Source organism: Camellia sinensis, unplaced genomic scaffold (genome assembly GCF_055761805.1).
Source record: "Camellia sinensis isolate YWXY unplaced genomic scaffold, ASM5576180v1 Unanchor2, whole genome shotgun sequence".
NCBI lineage: Eukaryota > Viridiplantae > Streptophyta > Magnoliopsida > Ericales > Theaceae > Camellia > Camellia sinensis.
Genome location: NW_028129079.1, coordinates 21153803 through 21177554, shown reverse-complemented (window position 1 = coordinate 21177554; position 23752 = coordinate 21153803). Strand labels below are relative to the sequence as shown.

Below are 23752 nucleotides of genomic sequence, written 5' to 3'. Positions count from 1 at the left end.
CATGTAATTGAAATGAATTATGAATTGATTTATGTGAGTTAAACATTTATCAAATGCTAATGTTTTAGTTATTGCTCATATTATGTTTAGCATATCTCTACTAGGCGTTGGCTCACCCTATATGGAACATCATTTTCAGGTACAGGTATTATGCCACCTTCAAAGACGTTGCTTGGGAGGCTTAAGGCTGTTAGACTCCTTTTTGTTGTTTTTGTTGTATTACATGTATATCAAGCCAAGGGCTTATTTTGTGTAGAGTTCGTACTCTCCTTTTTGTAACCAAGTGTTGATTTGAAAAGTTGTAAGCCTATAGGGTATTTACTTTTGTTGTTAACATGTAATATCTTTTGTAAGAATACTCTGATGATTGTAATATAAAATCTCTTCTCTTTATTGTGAATGTATGTTATGATGGATTTATTTTTGAGGACGTTACACTAAAATATATTTTTTATATTTGATTATATATGTGTTCATATATTGTGAAACTAAAAAATATATCAGTATACCTATGTCAAACTTGTAATATTTATTGTATTACTTTCAAACGTTATGGAAGATAATAAATGAAAACAAATATTATCACGCCCTAAAAATTTCTACCGTTGTCCTGTCTTGCTTCTATGTGGTTTACCATATTCTTACGAGTAGAGTAGATATAAATTGTATTTCAATTTTAAAAAATATATATCTAATTAAATTAATCCTGTAGGTTCTATTTGTTTGAAAAGTTAGAGGAGGGATTATGATTGGTAGTGAGGTGAGACTTACTAATATTGTGTTTGTTTTAAGAGATGGTGAGGGGATTGATAATGAGCTCCAGATTATGAATTCCCTTGGGGAGGGGATTTAGATGGGCCTCCAAAACTTGGTATTAGAAAAATAGTTTGTCGGATTAGAAATTTTTTATTTTTTTAATTTTTTTACATGTTTGGCATTTTTTTTAACATTAATGTTTAATTTTTGTATTTTTTGTTAAATAAAAATCATTATTTTATTTGTTTTATTTTTTCTGAAATTTTTTTATTTATTGTTAATTTTTTTTTTTACATGTTGGGTCTTTTTTTGTAAAACATTAATGTTTAATATTTTTGTATTTTTTTACTTGTTTTATTATTTTATATTTATTTTATATAAAAATAATTTAACAATCCCTACACTAACAATTATCATCAAAACAAATACAATTTGACTTAATCTCCTCATTATTAATCTCTTTACTATTAATCCTCTTATTATAAATCTCTTTTATTCTATCTCTGAAAACAAACCCAACATATGATCTATGATCCAATAATCAATATGTACAGTACAGCCTGGTTTTAGTATTTAACCCAAACTCTCATGTTTGAACTGTTTACATTAGAATAATACAAGTCCCGATTAACAAGACCCTCATGTAGCTCAATGGCTGATTGGTCAACATACGTATATATATAGATACTAGTTTAAAAAGGTATGTACAAGACACAAACTATTATTAAAGTCTATTTAAGTTTTATATTTTGATAATTTTTTAATAATAAGAATATTATTTTATCAAATTGAATAGAATAAATCATTATATATGATAGAATTACATAAATTTTATTATAAATAATAAAAAACTAAAAAAATATAATAAGTCTTATACTTTTAATATAATTATACTTTTAACACTCAAGTGTTTGTGCATGACCACTTATGCTATTGTCTAAATTCTTATCAACTTCAAATAGTCACCAAACTACATATTTAATACTCTTTTTTTGTTTTTGCTTTGTTTTGTATAAGTGTCTTTTGGCTTAGTTCATTTTGTTATTCAATACTTATTCGATGTTGTGAGTTTCATCAATATTGTTCAGTTTACTATAATAAAAATGGAATGAAATGATCAATTAAAATGTTCATTATCATATATGATGAAAAAAGTACTTTTATAAGGAAATGATCATTCTATAAATTAACTTAAAAAAATCTCTCATTTTGAACTATTAGACTAAACAATTTTGACAATTCATTATTGTAGAGGAGAATAATTTTTTCCCCCATAAGTATTGTGTTAAATTGAAATTTATAACAAACGATAATTGTAATTTATAGTATTATAGGACCGATTTATATTTTAAACAAACCTTATGGGTGTATTTGTAATTTGTTAAAAAATAAAATATTTATGTTTTATAATTGACTAAGAATGTTTGCGTAATTACGAAAAAACTTGTTTTATAATTGACCGAGAATATTTATGTGATTATGAAAAAATCAATTACATAATTGACTAAGAATGTTTTCGTAATTACGAAAAATCTTCACTCAACATATAGGTTACAATTAGTAAATTATTCAAAATGAAAGGATAAAAAAAAAGAAGATAAATCTCAAGCAGTTAAATAGTTCATATATATAAGATATGACAGTGCTGGGAACTCCCAGTGGCAGTGGCAGTGGCAGTGGTAGTGGGGGGTGACCCCCAGCACCCCCACTTTCACGCACTTTCACGTGGAGGGCTATGAGACCAAGGCCAAAAAAGAAAAAATAATAATAATAATTTTTAGACCAATCAAAAAATAGTAAAGGTGGGGGGGTCACCCGACTGGAGGTCTTAGTCTTTTTCCTATAAGATATATATTATAGTAAATTGCGCTGGATTTAAGACAATGTTGTCATTGGATTCTAAATGTCAAGTAGCTTACCAGAAACTATAAAAAAATAATATACAAACAAATATATAAATATATTTTATATAAAATAATATAATGACATTGTGACTTATTGTTTAAAATTTGAGTGCTCATTAAAAGGACCAGCACATCATTTTAGCAACAAATTATGTGCAAGTAATACTTTTCATTCTAAAAATGTATACAAGAAAAAAAATTATAAGATTGCTTGGAAAAATATGATGAGTTGGCCTTTGACAAAGGCCCAACTAGTATGGGATGGGATGGGCCAACTGGACTTGTCAAGATGAGAAGGACAAATATCTCGGACAAAGAATATTGGAATAAAATGCGATTATAATAGACGATGGAGTCAATTATTTCGCCGATCAAACGTGATCAGTGTTATGCTATGAGTAATGCTACGTAGAGATTTGTAAGTGTTGGAATGATGACATGATCATATCAAAGAAAGTATTTTCTGAGGAATGATGACAAATGGTAATATAAAAATGACAAGTGAAAAGAAAAAATGTATGAATGATGGGGTACCATTACTAGATTTCTATCTCATATTCTAACTTAGAAAAGCATCTGTTATGATTTTACCCTAGGAGCTCTTTATGGTCGAAAATTTTTGGTAGGGGCAGATCTCTTTGATTATCTTTCTTACAATGATTTGAAAATTCATATGAAATTATCAATTACTCTATATTGTGAGAACAGTAGTGCTGCATATCCCCAGTGGGGTCGCACCCCCAGTGAGGTGTCGCGCCCCCACTGGTTGAAACTTAAAAAAAAAGAAAAAAAAAAAGAAAACAGTTTTTTTTTTGACCAATAATGGAGTGCCACCTCACTGGGGGTCGACCCCCAGTGGGTGTATGAGGCATTTTTCTTGTGAGAAATAGATCTCAGCACAATTATCAATCACACTCAATAGTAAAGACATTTTGTGAAATTACATACTATACTTTTTTATTTTTTATTTTTTATTTTTACCTTTCAAGTGATTGAAATAAATTTCATCACATTATTTTGTATAAAGGTTTGGCATAATATTTTTTTTTTGCTTATTTAATTAATTTATTTTGCTTGGCTTGTGGTTAGATTTGTAAATTTAAGCTCAAAAGTTTTTATTTGGAACTAGACAATCCGACACAAACAGGTGAACCCAACTAAGCTCACCACAAAAAAACAAAAACAAAAAACCTAAAGTTTGCATCAGCTAGGCAACACCTCATGTGAAACCAAAACAAAGGCCCACATAAGAAGAAAAATCATGTGATTTGCAAAAGATTAAATATATATATATTTTTTAATTAACTATTAGGTGTAATGCTTATTTTATAGCATCTCATCATCATCATACACTACCATCAGTGATACATCCATTCATTAAAATAGTGTTTGGTGCGTTTAGTTTCAATTTTTTAAATATTGAGTTTTTTTATTTTTCGTATTTTTTTTATTTTTAGTGAATATTTTAAAAATTTTAAATATTTTTTTTTATTTTTTTAGATGAACCTTACCTAGATGTAACTAAATAGTAAAATATTTTAAAAAATTAATAAATATACAAAAATATGAAAAATGTGCTGAATTTTTGTATATTTTTTTAAAATATGTTTTTGGTATTTAGTGAATATTTTAAAGATTTTTTTCATAAATATTTTTTTCAGTGTATTTATGTTAGATGTGTCTAAAAATTTAAAAAATTTCTTAAAATATTAAAAAAATTCATTGAAAACAAGAAAATAAAAAATAAAAAAATAAAATAAAATATTCTGAAAAATATTTTTTGAAAATCAAAATCAAAACCAAACAAGTTTGTTTTGTTTTTGTGTTTGTGTTTGTGTTTTTGTTTTTGTTTTGGACTTGTCTGTTCTTCAGGGCTGGCCTTGTTTCATTTTTTCATATAGAGGTTTCATTGGGCTTCGTGACCCCCGGATGTTGCTCGCTATTTACGGCTTTGGGCCTCAAAAGTAAAAATAAAAATGAAAGATTGTTATAATATAATATGTGAAACAGTATAGTTTGCAATTGTTATGACAATTGCATATCAATCTAAATAAAAACATATGTCGTTTTTATATTTGCTTTATATTTGAAGGCATAATTTAGATATTGCAAAAATATTTATAAACGGTAATTTATCAAATTTCATCAATTTTGGTGAGAAATGAAAGGTAAGCTTTAAGAAATTTATCTTACTCACTATTTTCTAAAGAGTTAATTATTTTAAAATCTTATTTATAAATGTTATAGTAATTCGAGTTCTATTTAAGATTTTTTGAACCAATAAGTTCTATTTAGTAAAATTGATAATATTATTAATTTTTTTTCAATTTTTAAAACTAATAATATTATAAATTTTGCAGGTAATATTCCAAAAAATTGTTTCACTGACTGATAAAAAAAAAGGACATGAGATTAAACGTTTATGCCTTTCTACTTATTGGTTTGATTCAACTATTCAAATAAAACTGAGAACATTAATAGTTTTTTTTTTCAGTTTTAAAATCGAGAACATTATCATTTTTTTTTTCAATTTTGCAAATAAATGTTTTATCGTCATGCTCCTTTATAGATACAAAATTTTTAGTTTTGCACAAAAAATAATTCAATTTTTTCAATTTTTTAATTTTTTTTTCACACACACATATATATATATATATATATTAGTTTTTTTCAATTTTAAAGTTGATATTTTAAAGTTTTGAAAATCAAAATAAATGTCAAATCATCATGTTCATTTATAGATAATCATAAATAATAAATAATAATTATTTGAAAGACAATTTTTACTATTAAAAACTTAGGCCTCTTTTGGGAAGTGGGCTATAATCCACTTCCCGGATTATAACCCACTTTTTTTCTCACAAAAAAACTGCTTATAAGCAGCTTTTAATCAAAAAACTGATTATAATCATCTTTTTAAAATAGCATTTAATGAGGCTTAACAGTCAAAAAAAAGTTTTAGTTAAGACTTATATGAAGTATAAGTTTTTAATTATAACTTGTACGTAAATACTCTTTTTTTTTAATTTATGTTATCTTAACTCTTTAATCATTTAAATAAGTAACAAGATAAAATTTTCTATTATTATTAATTTTGTTTTTGTTAAATCCTTTCAATGGAAAGCGACTGTGAGAGGGAAGTCAATTATGGTGAGTGTGGTGGTTGTTCTAATTCCTGACCTGCTTTCATACACAAATTCAATGTAGTTGGCTAACTACAACAGTAAAGTGATTAATGTTGTCAGCTATTTTGATTAGGATAAGAATAATGTTACATGCTTCAATTTGTATATTAATTAATGCATCAATTGATAATTTGATATAATTTAAGATGTTTTTGATATTTATAATTTGGCTTCGTTTAGGAAGCCAACTTTTGAGATTTTTTGGCTAAAATAGTCACAAAAAACAAAATAGATTTTTTAGCCTAATAAGACAAAACATCGCATCCAACCTATAATCATTACATTCTTTCTCTCACAAAAATGTCAAAAAAGCCAAAAAAACCAAAAACCTTTCCAAACGAGATTTTTTAGTCCTAGGCTAAAATAACTTAAAAAAGTCAAAAAGCCAACCAACTTCTCAAACGGAGCCTTTGTATAATGAGTGTGGTCAACAATAATGTCATAAATAGTGTTGGTATATTAATTAGTATACTAATTGGTACATGTAATATCACTATTAGGATAAACTAATTTTTGGCGATGTTTGGGCTACAGTTATTTATGTGGATCTCTCATGGGCATAAAAAGTTTAGTTTGTATCAAATTTTTTTTGGCATGTTTGGTATTGCTTTTAGGGGTTGTTTGAGATAAACTAAATAAGTATATTTTTTGACTTTTTATGAAATATGAGTTGAGTATGAGTTGAGTTTGAAGTGATGTGATAAAGAGATGATGTGACTTAAATAAGATGACGTGACTTAAATAAGATAGTGACTTTTTGATTTTGAATTTTTTTTTTTTTGCCAAACCAAACCTTAGTTTTTATCTAAAAAATAACATGAAAACTATACTATATGTTTACAAATTGAATATATATATATATATATATTTAGAAACAAAACCATACCAAATGATTATAAAAGACCTAGGGTGCATGTAAGAATTGAGGAATTTTTTCATCAGCAAGACGACTAAAAAGATTAGTAAGGAAAATTTATTATAAATCACAATTTTCTAATGAAATTTCAATTGAGTCACAATAAAACATGAATAAAATATTTGAACACAATGTTATAAATAAAAAATTATTAAAAAAAGACTTATTGAATATTTTTCATAATAAAAAATATCATCTCAAAATAATTCACATAGAAGCTGGTAAATACATCAATTAAAATTCTAATATACATTAAATTAAATTATTATTCAAAATACATTTTATAATAATACATTAAATTAAATTAAATGTATCTAAAATTCGAAAATTAATTTTATTTGTTTAGATATCATTTTTTTTTTAATTTTTTTGAGTGTTCTTGGCTTAATTTGCGTTCGATTGCGCGAGCGGAACATTTGTCGAAGGCAGAGGAACAGAGAAATCTTTCTCACAGTCACAGAGCCCGCTCTCTGTGATCGGAATTGAAGCCGTCGACGCCGGAGGCCGAATAAGAAACAACCTCTCAAGGTATGTATGTTCATGTCTCAACCTTTTCCATCTATCTTCTTCCAAAGATTTCGCTTTTTTTTTTTAGATTTTCTTTAACCCAAAACCCTAAAATTAGATTATATGGAGGCTTTAATCCTTACACTCCCACTGAACTAGATTTAAAATTGCATATATAGGTTGGGGATTTGCAAATGTTTTCGTTAGTCGTAATTTGGGGATTTCTTTTATTTATTTATGTTTTTCGTGACAATCAATCTTGGTCAGCTGGATTCATTTGCAATTTCTCACAAAAAATGAAGTATGTGGGTATTGTGTTTGTATTCCAACAATGGGTATTTATCATTTTTGTGTTTTGGTAATGAAAATATGTATTTATGTGATCACATGCAAATTGCAATTGAAGTTTATTGGAGATGAATTAGAGAGTTCTTCTAGATCTTGCACCTCTGTTGTTGTTCTGTTTGCTTTATTTTGCTCTGAGCTTTGTATGAATATTTGGATTTTGTTTGTGAGTTCTTCTCTAGAAAACTTTTTTTTTTTTTTGTAGAGCTAGTCTTGGGGAAGTTGCATTGTGCTGGGGCATGGTTGAGGATTAATTTTAATTTTGATGGTACTTAATCATAAATTTGTTTGTAGGGAAGGGGTTTAAACTGTCATTCACAGTGATGTTTCCTTTCGTGGTTCTTTTTTTATTTTTTCTTCCTTTTTTTTGAAATACAAAATCGTGTACTCATGTTTTGTGGGTACAGCTGTTGTTTTAGTTAGAAAGCATAGTGCTTCAAGATTACCTTATGGAAGAACACTTACTAACATTTTGTTCTCTCTCTCTCTCTCTCTCTCTCGGTAGCAGTTGAGAGCCACAGAGATATAGGGAGGCTGAAGATGAGTAAACTAAACAAATCAAGCTCTGAATTGGACTTGGATCGACCAAACATCGAAGATTATCTCCCCTCTGGTTCCATTCAAGAACCTCATGGCAAGCTTCGCCTGTAATCTCTCTCTCTCTCTCTCTCTCTCTCTGTGTATGTCTCTGAGTGTGTGGGCATATATTTTTCTGTAAATTAATTCTCTGAACAAATTTGCTCAGGCGTGATCTACTTGACATCTCACCAACTCTGACGGAGGCAGCTGGTGCCATTGTTGATGTTAGTTTAATTTCTCTTTCTCTTGTTGTTGTTGTTGCTGTCTTTGACACAATTCTCTTTTTTAATTATTTTTTATAGGTATAATAATTCCATATAATAATTCCTTCTCTTTTCTTTTCTTCTGACCTACTTGCGATTTTTTATTGTTATTTTTTCCTTTTCTCTTTGATTATACTCTATTTGTAGCCCTCCATTTGGTTTTTGTGTTTAGCATTTCAAATCATGTAATTGTCATCATTTGCAATCGTGTCATGTGCTTGTAGTTTATTTTTCGGTTGCTATATAAGAATAATTATGATTAGCTTCTAAGTGTTTTCAAGTACTAACAAATGCCTTAATGATTGTCTAGCAAATTTTATCAGTTGCTTTTTTGTCTATTTGTATAATCATGTTATTCAAATTGGTTCTAGCAGAGTCTACAGGAGTATGGTTTCAACTTAGAATTTCAGGCTGCATGTTAACAAAACTTTTTCCCATTTTACTGCGATATTATATTGGGTTATTCAGATGAAATCATTTCATAGAACTTTATGGATGTCATATTACCTCGTAAAATTGTGGTCTGGGATATTTTTTTTTTTCAAGTTCGCCAGCCACTCTTTGTATTTCTTGTCCATGTATCATCTTAGGGATGACAACGGGGAGGAGACGGTTTTGTAGTGCCCTGCCCATTAAATCAAGGTGAATTAAACAGGGAGGTAGCTGGGCAGGGGTGGGGTGGGGACAGGTTATTTTTGCAACTTTAGGAATGGCGGCACCATTTAAAAGTGAGAGATGACATGGTACATTACGGAGAAGGATTATTTATCAAAAAAAAAAAAAAAAAGTGATGGGAATTCATAGATGTAAGATGAGATAAAGAAGTGAAAATGAGTGTTAAGTGTAATACTTTGGTGGTCTTACTATATGTATATTATATACATACAAAGAGATTTAACAAATCTAATCACTGCATTTTGCTTTTTATGCCTGCTTATGTTAAGCTGAAAGAACTAATGAATGATGAAGAGAAGCTTTTCTCCAGCTGACAATTTTTTTGCTACTGTTGTTGATTATGCAATTTGAGGTGAAAATTTCAGAGAGAGACAGAGAAAGAGAATGATGGACTTTGGTTCAAGGCCTGCCCAAGGAGGTAGAGGCTTGTTAGGCAAGCACATACCTAATAATATCAGTGACCCATGTACTCTGTGGCCATTCTTTTCTTATTTTTAAAGAATATTTCGCCCCTTTCCCAATACCCTGGTTCCTTAAATTTAGATTGCATTAGTTTGAGATAAGTTTACATATTCTGTACTAATGTGGGACTTTTTCATAAAACTGGACAATGCAGCATGGGTGTTACAATCCACTATCGAGGGATATGTCAACGCGCTGAACACTATGAAATACTTAGTTGCATAAGTTTGCATCATTCAAGATTAGCATAGCACCATGCTGGATTCTAAGTGACATTGTAGTGGCCTTCTTTATAGCAGATCATATATATATTTATTTATTTTGGAGTTGGTTTTTGATATAATCACTGTGAGCGTTGCATGCATCAGATGGGAAATTTATGTCATTTTCATCAGAGCATTCTTAAATATTTGGACGACCATGAAAATCAAGTCACAGCTTTAAAAAGATGATGAGTTGAATATGAAAATGGTAAGCAAGAATAAAATTTCTGACAACTATCCCCATAAGATTCGCGTTGGAAAGCAGGGGAAACGTGGATTATCTATGCTTTACACGCAAATTGCTTAGCAAATTTGACATTCTTATGCAAGTTACTCACGATGATCTTGTTTGCAACTTGAGTCCCAAATTAGCTCGAGTTATGCAATAATTCATTCCATTCTTGGTACATTAGATAACCGCATCCTCAATACATCAAGAAAGAGGGTCTTTCATGCTATTTGGATATTTTTTTCTTTCTTTCTTTCTTTTTTTTTGTTTTTGTTTTGTTTTTTGTGGTATTAGTGTACTTATGCTTCTCCTTTGGTTTTTGACACATTACTTTGTTGAAAAATGGTATCTATATTGATATGTTAACAGTGAAATATTTTCCATTTTGACCCCACTAATTTCATTCAATTATGAGCAGGACTCTTTCACACGTTGTTTCAAGTCAATTCCTCCAGAACCTTGGAACTGGAATGTGTATTTGTTTCCGCTCTGGTGTTTGGGGGTGGTAGTTAGATATCTGATCCTTTTCCCAATGAGGTAAGCCTTTTATACTGTTGAATGACAATTCCTTTTTTTATTTAGAGCATGAAGAAAAAAAGAAAGCAAAATAAATTTTGAGGAGACATTTTGGATGTTTTTTGGTTTTGTTTCTTTTTGGTTCAAGGTTCAATTAATACTTATTCCATGTGAATATAACTTTCTATTATAGTGTGCATATCTACAAATGTAGTGCTAAGAAGCATGAACACTTTTAAATTGTCAAATGCCCTATTTATTTATTTATATTTATTGTTTTTAATTTGATGCAATGATTCTGCATATCTTGGTGACTTGATGTAATTACGTAAGTTTAGGGGAATCAGTTGAGTCATCCAAAAGGAATGACTTGTTTTTCTAGTTTAACATTGTTTTCACAGAACAGCTGTTTGGGGAGTTATTATGTGATTGCTTTTATTTTATGGGTCTTCAAATTAATGCTTGCTATGAATGTTACTTTCTAGATATTTGATGCATCTCATTTGATTATGCAGGGTTCTAGTATTGACAATAGGATGGATAGTATTTCTTGCAGCATACTTTCCAGTGCATGTCCTATTGAAAGGGCATGATAAGTTGAGGAAAAAGCTGGAGGTATGGTTGATTGCTAGTTTACTTGAGGCTCTTTGCTATTGTTTCTTGTCTATTTGTACATGCACTATTGTTAGAGTAGGCACTTAAAGGTCTGGTTTTGATTATTTTTATGGCCCGATGGTTATGTTTTGAAGTTGTTGATCTGTGTATTGACATGTCAATTATTATGCATTGTTGAAAGACCTTAGTGAATTTTGAGGATAATTTGAACTATGGGCATTAGAAAATTCTGAAATGTCAATGATACTGCGGCATGTATTGATATGTGAATGCGCATGCATGCACCGCCATATCACAGCTAACATATGACTTCTTAGATTTACACTGACTTTATTTCTTGTTAGATCTGCAATTTGTAATAGCCATTGTTGCATCACTTGCCCCTACCATTCATAGTGCTCTGATTTGCGAATTGGCGAATTGAGAGCAAAAAATAGAGTCAAATCCGTGAATTCACTTGGATTTGACTGATTCTCTTTTACTTCTACTCTGCTTCTTTTATTTTCCATTTAATGTGATTTACATACATAATGAAAAAAACAATAAGTTGTGTAATCGGAGTTTATTGATCAATTAAATGCAATGATTGCAATCACTGCATTAAGTGGCATCTTCTCTAATCCCAGTTTAGTTTGAGATGTATTTCTCTATTGAAATACTGTGAATTGTGGCATCTTGTCCTCTCTTGTTATTATTGTTTTTAAAATGAGAATTTGAGTATCCCTTTTCATTAGACCAGACAAGCATATATTGCTTTCATTATTTTCTTTTCAGAGGTGTCTGGTGGAGTTAATTTGCAGCTTTTTTGTTGCATCTTGGACTGGGGTTGTCAAGTACCATGGACCACGACCTAGCATGAGGCCTAAGCAGGTATCTGTGAATTATTTTTTCTTTTTGGTGTTTCCCCAAAGTTCTTCAAATGTTAGTATAATAAATCAACCTTCATGTGCTTAAATATATTATATATATGTCTGAACTTCCATTGCTATGATGTGTGCAGGTTTTTGTGTGCAATCATACTTCAATGATTGATTTCATTATCTTAGAGCAGATGACTGCATTTGCTGTTATTATGCAGAAGCATCCTGGATGGGTTGGTAAGTGTCTAGAGCAAGAGCACACCAAATATTTGTAGAATTCAATGATGGTGAAGCATTCTTTGCTGATGTATCTTGTTTCTGCATTTTACATGCCCTAATAAGAAATATATTGAAGTGCCCTGAAAATTTGGTTGCATTTTACGTACCAACATTTTCATCCTTGCAACTTGCAAGTTATCCTCTTCATGAACTTATATTCTTGTCAATCGTCATCTCATGTTATTTTTTCTCATAAACCATCAAAAAGAACACTTCCCATCATTTTTTGGTGCAGCTGGTTACCTTGTGGGAGTGGCAGATGTTTTTGCTTGTTTGGGATTGTTTTTTGTTACCTTTTTAGATCTATTTTCAAGAATAGGAGAATTGGCATTTTAGAATGGAGGCACAGTAAAACATTGGCTTCATGTAAAAATGTGGCTAGGCACCACCATGTAATGATATTATTTCTTCTTTTCTGTTTGTACAGGACTGTTGCAAAGCACCATTTTGGAGAGTGTAGGATGCATCTGGTTCAATCGGTCAGAGGCAAAGGATCGTGAAACCGTGGCAAGAAAGTATGTTTTGGTGGAAAGGGCAAAAATTAATACATTGTAACATATTTTCTGTGTCTTGAAAATCTGGGTTTCCTTTACAGGTTAAGGGACCATGTTCAGGGGGCTGATAATAATCCCCTTCTTATATTCCCTGAAGGAACCTGTGTAAATAACCACTACACTGTTATGTTCAAAAAGGTAACAGTTATGATTAACCATTGCAGAATCTATTCAGTACATACAATTGAAGAATCTCTGCAATATATACGATAGATAGAAGATAAATTGTTGTCATAGAAATGGGAGAATTGAAATTTTTGTTTTTGTTTTTGTTTTTTTTTAAGTTCTTGACAGTGGTTACTTCTTTAACTCATACAGTTTCTGCTATGTTTAGGGCGCCTTTGAACTTGGCTGCACTGTTTGCCCAATCGCAATCAAGTATAACAAAATTTTTGTGGATGCCTTTTGGAACAGTAGAAAGTAAGAGCTCGTTGATAATTCTAATTTTTATGTTACTCTGCATTAGTGGGACAAGCAGTGTGTTGCCGTTATGCATGCACTAAAAATGCTTGCTTAACACATTTGATTATTGTTTTATTTTCCAGTGATCTAAGTTTTATTTCCACATTGCAAATCACTAGACTTTGTTGTTTAATGCTTTTATATTACTCAGAAGGAAACAGTACACCTACTTTCTAGTAATGGGACATGGCTATGTTGATTGGGTTTACTCAAATTTGTTCATCTATATTTCAAGGCTAGTGTTGTCTATGACGTGAGACAATTGTGATGAAACACTCTCATACTAGTACTGAGCCTAAAATTGATATGATGCAGTAGAAAAATAGGATTTTGTGGCAGACAACAAAACCTTTGAAACTGATATAGGGGTTGTTTGGAGAATAAAAACACTAGATTATAGGGGTTGTTTGGGGGCTGTTTTAGGTACTGTGAACAATTACTTTCAATATCTGTCTTTTATACGTGTTTTGTGAAAGTTAGAGGTATTGGAATCACTTATTAGTTGTATCGTATCAGCATATTACGTGTAGCAAAACAGTGATAATATTTGACCCATATTTTAAATTTTGAAGATGGTTAGTGGATCCTAATGTATCGAACGTGGGACAGATATTTTTGTTTTAAGTTATTCGTGATATAGCAACCTTGTATGCATGATCTTGATTTGTGGGAAAGACAATTGCAAAATTAGCTTTCTTGTCATGGGTTTTAGCCTTGGTGAATTAAACTTTAAAGACCAAAAAAAAAAAAAAAAGTCTGGGTGAATTGAAGCTTTACCTGTTACTTGCATTAAAATCCAGATATGATCTTATGATGTTTTACACCTTGATTACATGTCTTATTTGCAGGCAATCCTTCACAATGCATTTACTGCAGCTTATGACTTCGTGGGCTGTTGTTTGTGATGTGTGGTACTTGGAGCCTCAAAGTCTAAAGCCTGGAGAAACGGCCATTGAATTTGCAGAGAGGTGAGTTATCTTTTCCTCAATTGTGTCAAATAAATGTTGATATTGGAGAAACTAAAGGTATGTATCTTAGAACTATCTTCAATAAGGATTAGCTTTTCAATGTGGCTGCTCCTGTACAGGGTCAGGGACATTATTTCAGTTCGAGCAGGTCTCAAAAAGGTTCCTTGGGATGGATATTTGAAGTACTCTCGCCCTAGCCCCAAGCATAGGGAGAGCAAGTAAGTTGATCATCTAATTACTGTTTATGTTGAGCACATGCAATTGTTTTGGTCTAATTGTCTATTCAAGTTTTATGAGTTGGACTGTGGATTAAACCTTGTATTATGCTGTTAGTATGGTTCTCAGAGATGGCCGTTGACACAGCATAAGTTGACTGTGTACATCCTCAAAGTATCACCTATAGGCTATAGCCAGTTGAACATGATCGCAACTTATCCCATCTTGGTTTCATCCATGTCTACTCTGAGCTAAGCAAGTAGGAATTCTGGTTTAGTGGTTATGTTGTAAGAAGTTCATTAAGCCAGTTGTACATAGGTTATCTTAGATCGATCCAAGTCCATAACCTGAGTGAGATTAGTTGTGCTGCCCTGCCAAGCATGGTGATATTCTTTTTGATTTACTTGATTGTCATATTTGTAGCATTTTCTTGGCTTTGTTTACTTCATTACTCATTTGAGAGATTTCATTGCCTATTCATTTTAGGATTTATGTATGGCCTTGTTCCAAGCTTTTACTCCTGGTTAGTGAAAGGCGGTGCTCTCACAGATTTGAACATTTATGCGTAATTGGTTGCATAGTTGCTATGATTATGTTGTCAGTCCTTTATGAGATTTTTTTATTTTCATTGAGCTTCAGTAATGACATTAATGATCTGAATCGCCTTGGTATTCCATGTTTTTGTCTCTACATAAAATAATATTATTTTTCCTTTAGGTTTGGATGAATAATTGTGAACTATTCTGCAAACAAAATTTTGTCACCTAATATAGGATTTCTATGTAACTACTTGCATTTTGTTCTCTTTCATGTGTTAGGTTGGCGAACTGATATGTAATATTAAGAAGAAAAAAAAAGTATGAAAACATCACTCAGTTCTTTGGTACATTTGTATATGCAGGCAAGAAAACTTTGCAGAGTCAGTGCTGCGGCGCCTTGAGGAAAAATAAAATATAGATTTCTTCTCTTTTCCTTTTTTCTTTGAACTTACAAGTAGCCCCTCTAGCTATTAAAGTAGAAGCTTACTGCTGTGTTTTTTCAAATTTTTTTTATTATTATATTTTTTGACGGAGGTGCAAGCTTACTGCAATACTTCAAGTTCCTTTCTAGTTGAATAAATATTTGTTTGAGGTGTTGCTTAGTGATTTACAACTTTGAAACACTTCTTTCAATACAAAAAGTTGCTTTCCTCAAGTTCATTGAAACGCACGGTGGATGTAGCAAGCTTGGTCTGGCTGGTGTCGGTCAAGCTTGATATGTTTGTACTTCTATTGGCAGAAATATGTTTTGAAAGTGCAGTAGTTTTGGTGATGTCAAAAATATGAGTAATGTCTCCAAAATATTTGGGTAAGTAAATTCAATTTGAAACAAATGAATGACATGCCTCCAAAACATGGAGAATTATTTGAGTTCGAGTTTTGTGTATTTTGCATGATATATCGGTTAGTAAGAATTGTTGATTTGTACAGCATTTTGTTTATATAAAAAAAAATCAATTTCTTTTGGTTACGATGGACTGCAAGAGGAAGACTGGGGAGGAGCTTCCTTCTTTTAAGGAGGACACTTAAAATACAATTTCTCTTGTTTCTACTTCTCTTCGCTATAATTTATAAATGAACTTATATCAATAACTAAGACAAGATAATAAATCACATTATTAGACGTGTTTTTTTGGGAAATTTGGCTAACCCTTTTTACCTTCCTTTTATTGTTAAAAGGACTAAAAAAAAAAGAGTAATGCTAGATACTCCAAATATTCTATTAAAAGTTTTACCAAATGTCTCACATGGGTGTGGGATTCACACAATGTGGGTCCCACACTCATGTGAGACATTTGGTAAAACTTTTGGTAGAGTTTTTGGGACCTCTAGCATTTTTGAAAAAAAAATTATACTTTCTAAACTCTCTCATAATTATAAAATTTTGCATAAATGATAAAATTTATTATTTAAATATTTTATTAGACTATTAGGTCATGTTTGATTCACAAAACTAATAGTGAAGTATTAATAATCCTATTAAATTAGTGTGGTATTCACTATCCAATTAGATTAATATCCATTGGATTAATAATCCCACCCCTACCCCATTACTAATAATCCTACAAATTTGTTGGATTAATTATCCATTGGATTAATTATCCTAAACCAAAATGTTAAAACAAACATAGGATAATTGGGCCCACAGATTAATAATCCCAATCCCATACTCTAACCCACCCAATCAAACATGCCCTTATACCCTTAATTAAATTTTCTCACATTCTCCACCCACTCTCTCCCCACTTTCTGTGTCTTTCTCCTCCCTCTCTCCCTTCTCTAACTCCTTCAAGCTTCAGATCTGGAAGCTTCAGACCTCGCCAACGCCGCCGGCGTCATCGTCATCACTCTCCTAGCCAAGTCCGGTCAGTTATTAGGTGAAACTCTGGCGATCAACAATGTCGAAATCGATCTCTACGATGAATTCATCAAGAACATCGGGAACGAAATCAACTACGGGTCGGAAAATTGTCCTCTAGTGCCGGAATCGAAGGAGATCGTCTACGAGGAGAAACAGATCGTCTCTGAATAGATCGCTATTACTCCGAAGAGCAATGAATTGATTGCTTAGTTTTGAATATATGTATATATATATATTTGTGTGTATGAGTGTTATTGAACACATGTATTCTTTTCATTGAGATTTGTGATTGTTGATCGAGTTTTAGAAGTTTTTCTTCTCAATTAGATATGTTGATTTGTTGATTAATTTATTTTGTTTTTGTTTGTTTGTTTGTTTTTTTTTTTTTTTTGATTTATTTTTGTTGTTTTTGATCTAATTTCATTTTGCTCTGTTTTTTGTTTCAGATAATAAGAGTAAAATTTTACTCTTGTTCTATTGCTCTGTTTTTTGTTTGAGAGAATTAGAGTAAAATTTTACTCTGGTGTTAGAATGACAGTAAAATTTTACTATCAAGAGGTGGTCATTGCCAAACACTTCAGCCGCCACAAACACTGCCTTCGTTTTTTTACTTTTGTGCAGAGTAATATTTTAATTTTAGCTTAAGAGTCTCACAGTTTACTCGTTTTTCAGAGTAAGATTTTACTTTTATACAGAGTAAAATTTTACTTTTGTGTAGAGTCTAACATTTTACTAGTTTTTCAGAGTAAAATTTTACTTTTATACAGAGTAAAATTTTACTTTTAGCTTCAGAGTCTCACAGTTTACTCATTTTTCAGAGTAAAATTTTACTTTTATACAGATTAAAATTTTATTTTTGTGTAGAGTTTAACATTTTACTAGTTTTTAAGAGTAAAATTTTACTTTTATACAGAGTAAAATTTTACTTTTAGTTTCAGAGTGTAAAATTTTACTTTTATTCAGAGTAAAATTTTACTTTTATACAGAGTAAAATTTTACTCTGAAATACACAGTGAAGATGGCTTAATAGGAGAGCTGATAGATATGAGGGTAATATAGTAAAAGAAACAAGTTTTAAAATATTAGGGGATTTTGAAAGTACTTATATAATTCTTGTCATTTTGAAAGATAAATTAGATAGTGAGGGGGTTATCACCAAATCCCCCTGTTTTTTTTTGCTCTTGTAAAGAACAAGGCATTGTTTGGTAATATTACTAGCTTTTCGATAAAAATTACAAAAAAATAAAAGAAAAGACTCATATTTTGATTAGGAAAAAAAATGAACTTTATGACTTTATTTATGGAGCATTTACACAAGTTTTAATTTATAAATTTATACTCCATAAATCTTAACTAAGAATTTTTGAACCTTCAAGTTTCATTAAATTTTTAAGGGAGTGTTTTTGATAAATTCTTTTTTTAAAAGTTTTATTCCTTCCAATTCATTAGGAATGGCAACGGGGCGGGGCGGGGCAGGGGACCACACTCCCCGTCCCCGATCCCCGATAGTGCGAAATTCCCTGTCCCCGCCCCCGATCCCCGACGAGGACCCCATCGCCTCCCCACTCCCGACCCCGATCGGGGATTGGGTATCCCCGACCCCGCCAAATCCCCGAATTACAGACATTTTGTAGAATCATTCAGTAAAATTTGTAGAAAATCTGTACATCTATTAAAATCTGTACATCTATAACAGATCAATAACATATCAATAACAGATCAGTAGCAGATCATTCTATTAACACAATCTATTAAACATTCTATTAACACAATCTATTAAACTCTGATAGATTAACACAATTTGTAGAAAATCTGTACAGATCAAAATAAATAAATAAATAAATACATTCTATTAACACAATCTATTAAACTCTGTACAGATCACTAATAGGACAATAACAGATCTGAGGATGCTCGGCGGTGAGGTACGACCAACAGCGACAGAAGATTTGCGGTGACGGAGGAGCGGCAACGGCGGAGAGAAAGAGAGAGCAGCAGTGAGGGAGGATCGACAGTGACGGGATCGCATCAGCCGTCGTTCGTTGTGTAAAAGAGAGAGAGAGGGGGAGGCGAAACCCTAACCACTTGGCAACGGTGGAGAGAGAGAGAGAGAGAGAGAGAGAGAGAGAGAGCAGCGTGCTTTGTGTGTAAAAGTGAGAGTAGATAGCTTCAACCAAACCCTATATGCGCACATATATATAATGAGGGGTAAAATAGTAATTTTACATCGGGGTTTATACGGGGCGGGGATTGGGGTCAGGGTCGGGTCGGGTCCGGTCCGGGACTGAAACATGTATCCCCGTCCCCGGCCCGAGCATCACCGGGGATACATTTTTTAATACCATCCCCGGCCCGTCGGCGGTATTTTTCGGGGAATAACCGTTCAATTTGGGGTCGGGGGGTCGGGTCCCCGTCGGGCCGGGTTCAATTGCCATCTCTACAATTCATATTCTGTTTAATTATTTCATTAGATCCTATTTGTAGTAAGAAGACCAAAACAACCTCAATCTCTTCTGTGCTATGTTAATGTTGATATTTAATGTTTTAGTGCATGTCAAACATCTACTAAATGTCTTATATAAATGTGGAATATATATTATGTGAGTTTCATGTGGATTTCACATTCACGTGAGATATTTGATAAAATATTTGGATCCTTAACATTACTTGACTTTTTTGACTGATTTGTTTTTTGGGGTGGGGTTAAGGAAAGGGATTGGCTTCCCTCCAATCTGTAGTCGGATTGGAGAGTGTTGTTGAGCTTGTGATGGCTCACCACGGGTCCCGTTTTGATAATTCGAACCGTTCAATGTGTAAAAATCGTCGAGTATTATATACTTGTAAAAAATCACGTTGATCGAATATCGATAGTTATTTCATTGGATTAGATTTTTGTCAATTGTTTATTTTTTCACCATTCATTTTTTTTATTTATACAAAACTGATTTGATCACGTAGCTATCAACATCCGATCACCATGATTTTTTACAGGTATATAGCACTCGACGAGTTCTACACATTCAACAGTTCAGATTTTCAAAACAGGATCTGTGATGGGCCTTCATGGGCCCAACAATATCCTCCAACTTGATCACGAATTGGAGGAAAGCCAAACCCTTAGAGCATCCATAACAACCTCTTCAAAATTTTAGTCAAATTAAAACTATTTTACTATTTTACCTAGTCACCTCTTAGAACATCCACACCAACCTCTTCAAATTTTTAGTCAAATTAAAGCTATTTTACTATTTTAGCTAGTCACCTCTCCTACTGCATTAAACTCTCTATTTTAACTTATTCTTATTAAAATATTGTTTTCTTATTGTGTTTGATAGTCTTTCTTTTTTTATTAAATTGATAAGTTACTAGCCAAACAATTCTTAAAAAATGAAAAAAAAATAAAAAATTGCCGTTGACCAGTTGACAGGCCGGACTTCCGGGTTGACATCGGATGACACTAATTTAGCGATGAACAATACTTCGCTTTTTGTAGTGAGATACTGTAGCAAACATAAATTTTGACGAGCTGTAAGTGAATTTGATGGAGTTGATTTTTTTAAGTTTATTAGCTAAAAATGATTTTGAAGAGCTTGATGAGGATGCTCTTAGCACCTACTGTATCAAACTCTCTAGTCTAACTTATTCTTATTAAAATATTATTTTCTTATTGTGTTTGTTAGTCTTTATTTTTTTATTAAATTGATAATTTAGTAACCAAACAATTCTTAAAAAATGCTATAAAAAAAAAATGTCGTTGACTGGTTGGATGTCCGGTCGGACTTTCGGATGGACATCTGATAACACTAATTTAGTGATGAATAGTACTTCGCTTCTTGTAGCGAGATACTATAGCAAACATAAATTTTGATGAGCTGCAAGCGAATTTGATGGAACTGATTTTTTGAAGTTTATTAGCTAAAAAATGATTTTGAAAAACTTGATGATGATGCTCTTAAAGGAAAGTACTTTCATTAAATTAAAGTAGTACTTTTTTCCTAACATCGATCGTAGATGATGATGGAATATAAAATTAGCTGGTAATTCGAATTTAAATTTATTTAAATTGTTTAAATTTGCACATGTTGGTCAATTGTTTGGACGATCATCTGAATGATTAGTGCAATATTTGTCTATCGTGATTGTTACTCTTGTCGATTACGACTGTCACTTTATTGCCGAATGATTGACCAAGCGACCGACATGCCAAAGTTTGGACTATTGGGACAAATTCAAATTTGAGTTACCAATTACAAGTAATGTAAAAATTTCAAATTTTATACTTTAGCCCACTAGAAGTTTTTTTAATTTAAAAAAAAAATATATTCATAAAATTTTAAAATATATTTTTATGTTAATTAACTTGGTATAAATTTGGGCAACATCACAAGAGTTCAACTATTTTTTTTAATCTAGTTCATAAGTTGGGAGGCCTGGTTTGGGGTGTTTCAAAAAACTTAAAAAGTCAAAAAGTTACAAAAAAAGAATAAAAAAGTTATCACTATTCACAAATTAAAAATATAAAAAAATTAATATACATAATATTTTAATCAAACCAACTTTACACAGTTTTCGGGACTGAATTGATGGCGTTAGTACCGTGTAAGGAAAAAAAAATTACATTATTTTTAATATTATGTTTTTCCTTATTTTATTTAAAAAAAATTACATTAATTAAATTATATTTTTTCCACACGGTACTAAAGCCATCAATTCAGTCCCGAAAACTGTGTAAAGTTGGTTTGATTAAAATATTATGTATATTAATTTTTTTATATTTTTAATTTGTAAATAGTGATAATTTTTTTAGTTTTTTTTTTATAACTTTTTAATTTTTTAGATTTTTTAGAACTCCCCAAACCAGGCCCTCAAACCTCCTTTGAAATTGATTTATACCTGTCTCTAAGCTTAAATTAGAAATGTTCTTTTGGGATCACTTAAATTGAAAGTTTTGGCATTGATTCATAAGTTGACTTATTTTGTTTTTTTAATCTAATAAATCAAAAAAAAAAAACCTATTTTCTAAAATAAGTATATGAAAAATATAAATAGATTTAATTACTTAAAAATTCTATTTACAAATTTTATAGTAACTCAGATCCTATTTAAGATTTTTTGAATCAATAAATCTTATTTAGTAAAATTGAAAATATTATCAATTTTGCATAATAATATTTCAGATAATTGTTTCGCTAATTGATGAAAAAAAAAGAGTGAGATTAATTGTTTTTGCCCTTTTACTTATTGGTTTGATTCAACTATCTAATAAAACCAAGAACATTAATAATTTTTTTTTTAAGTTTTAAAACTTAAAACATTATCAGTTTTTTCATTTTTAATTTTTTTTTTTGTTTTGCACATCAATATTCTATCATTATGCTCCTTTATAGACACAAAATTTTTAGTTTTGCACAAAAAAATTCATTTTTTTCACATTTTTCAAAAAAAAATTAGTTTTTTTTTTGCACATAATTTTATTTTATTTTTTTCAATTTGAAAGTTGATGTTTTAAAAAATCAAAATAAATGTTAAATCATTATTTTGTTTTATAGATAATCATAAATGATAAATAATCATTGTTTGAAGAACAATTTGGACTATTAAAAATTGAAATTTTTATTGATAAATCCCATTTAGAGGTGTTCTAACCCATGTTTTGTATGTTTTCTCTCATCTGATGTGAAGATATTTTTAATTGACAATACATTAAAAATAATGTGAACATTCTCTCTCATCTGATGTGAACGTTCACAACACCTTTTCAAAAAATTCTCTCTTATCTAATGTAGTAATGTGAACGTTGAACGTTGACAACATGTGAACCTTTTTATTTTTAATTGACAACTCATCCTTATTCACAACATGGAGTGATGTGAATGTTCACAATCTCTCGTCTAATTTAGTAATGTGAATGTTTACATTAGTATGCTTTAATATAAATTTTCACATCATGTAATTGACAACACAATGACAAAAAATCATTTCAAATTAATGTGAATATTCATTTCAATTACATGATATGAATATATACATCATGTAATTGACAACACAATGACAAAAATTCATATCAAATTAATATGAATATAATGACAGTCAACATCCTGATGCATGAAAACTATCAAAATATAATGACAATCAACATTAAATATCAACATTAATAGGGGGACAAGGGAGATTGAGAGTGTTTTGGTCTTCTTATCTCAAACAGGATCTAATGAAATAGTAAAAAAAATATGAATTAAATGAAATAAAATTCTTACAAAGAAGATTTATCAAAAAAAGAAAAAGAAAAAAAAGAGCTCCCTTTTTCTTTTTTAAAACTTCTAAAATTACTCATATCATCTGTTAATATATGAATTGTTATATCAATTAGCGCATATGGTATCAATTACAAGCAAAAAGCAGTAAAAAAAGCCCTAACCCAGCGCATATGGTATTAATCACAAAGCAAAAAGCAGTAAAAAAGGCCTAACCCAGAGAGAGAGAGAGAGAGAGAGAGAGAGAGAGAGAGAGAGAGAGAGAGAGAAGAGTTCGTCGGAGCTCCATTGAAAAATGAGTAAATGTTGTTGTTATGTAATGCCGGTGACTGAGCTCAGTCGCTACGTAAACCAGCAAGTGAAGGTGAATCTAATTGGTGTTGTAGTTGAGTTCAGCCTTCCAAGGAGGAGCCAAGGAACTAGTACTCACAAAACCCACTTTTCCTCTCTTTCTCTTCCTCTTCCTCTTACAGAGTATGTATGTATGTAAAGGCTGAATCTTTATGGTAATGAATTGATTTCACCGCAGATTATTGCACGATTT

General features: G+C 30.9%; 1 protein-coding gene across 2 annotated transcripts; it reads left to right on the top strand.

Moving 5' to 3' along the window:
* The first annotated feature begins 6769 nt into the window (after positions 1–6769).
* On the top strand, positions 6770–15748 carry LOC114293992 (glycerol-3-phosphate acyltransferase 9). 2 transcript variants are annotated; one of them, XM_028238098.2, is made up of 13 exons: positions 6770–7289; positions 8122–8260; positions 8359–8416; positions 10503–10621; positions 11116–11215; positions 11990–12085; positions 12216–12312; positions 12782–12869; positions 12950–13046; positions 13243–13328; positions 14219–14338; positions 14458–14556; positions 15456–15748. In XM_028238098.2, exons 2-13 carry the CDS (start codon positions 8154–8156, stop codon positions 15502–15504), a joined length of 1116 nt encoding a protein of 371 aa, XP_028093899.2. In that variant the 5' UTR covers positions 6770–7289; positions 8122–8153; the 3' UTR covers positions 15505–15748. The 2 variants fall into 2 exon arrangements, with proteins under 2 accessions (XP_028093899.2, XP_028093900.2); XM_028238099.2 differs by having other exon boundaries at positions 6856–7289; positions 8119–8260.
* Positions 15749–23752: the final 8004 nt, after the last annotated feature.

What these genes read in the sequence shown, in the direction of transcription:
- LOC114293992 (XM_028238098.2), top strand. Translation starts at nt 8,154, where the DNA reads ATGAGTAAACTAAACAAATCAAGCTCTGAATTGGACTTGGATCGACCA. An exon ending in CCTCATGGCAAGCTTCGCCT is followed by an intron (nt 8,261 to 8,358) that starts GTAATCTCTCTC and finishes AAATTTGCTCAG; the next exon opens with GCGTGATCTACTTGACATCT. An exon ending in CAGCTGGTGCCATTGTTGAT is followed by an intron (nt 8,417 to 10,502) that starts GTTAGTTTAATT and finishes AATTATGAGCAG; the next exon opens with GACTCTTTCACACGTTGTTT.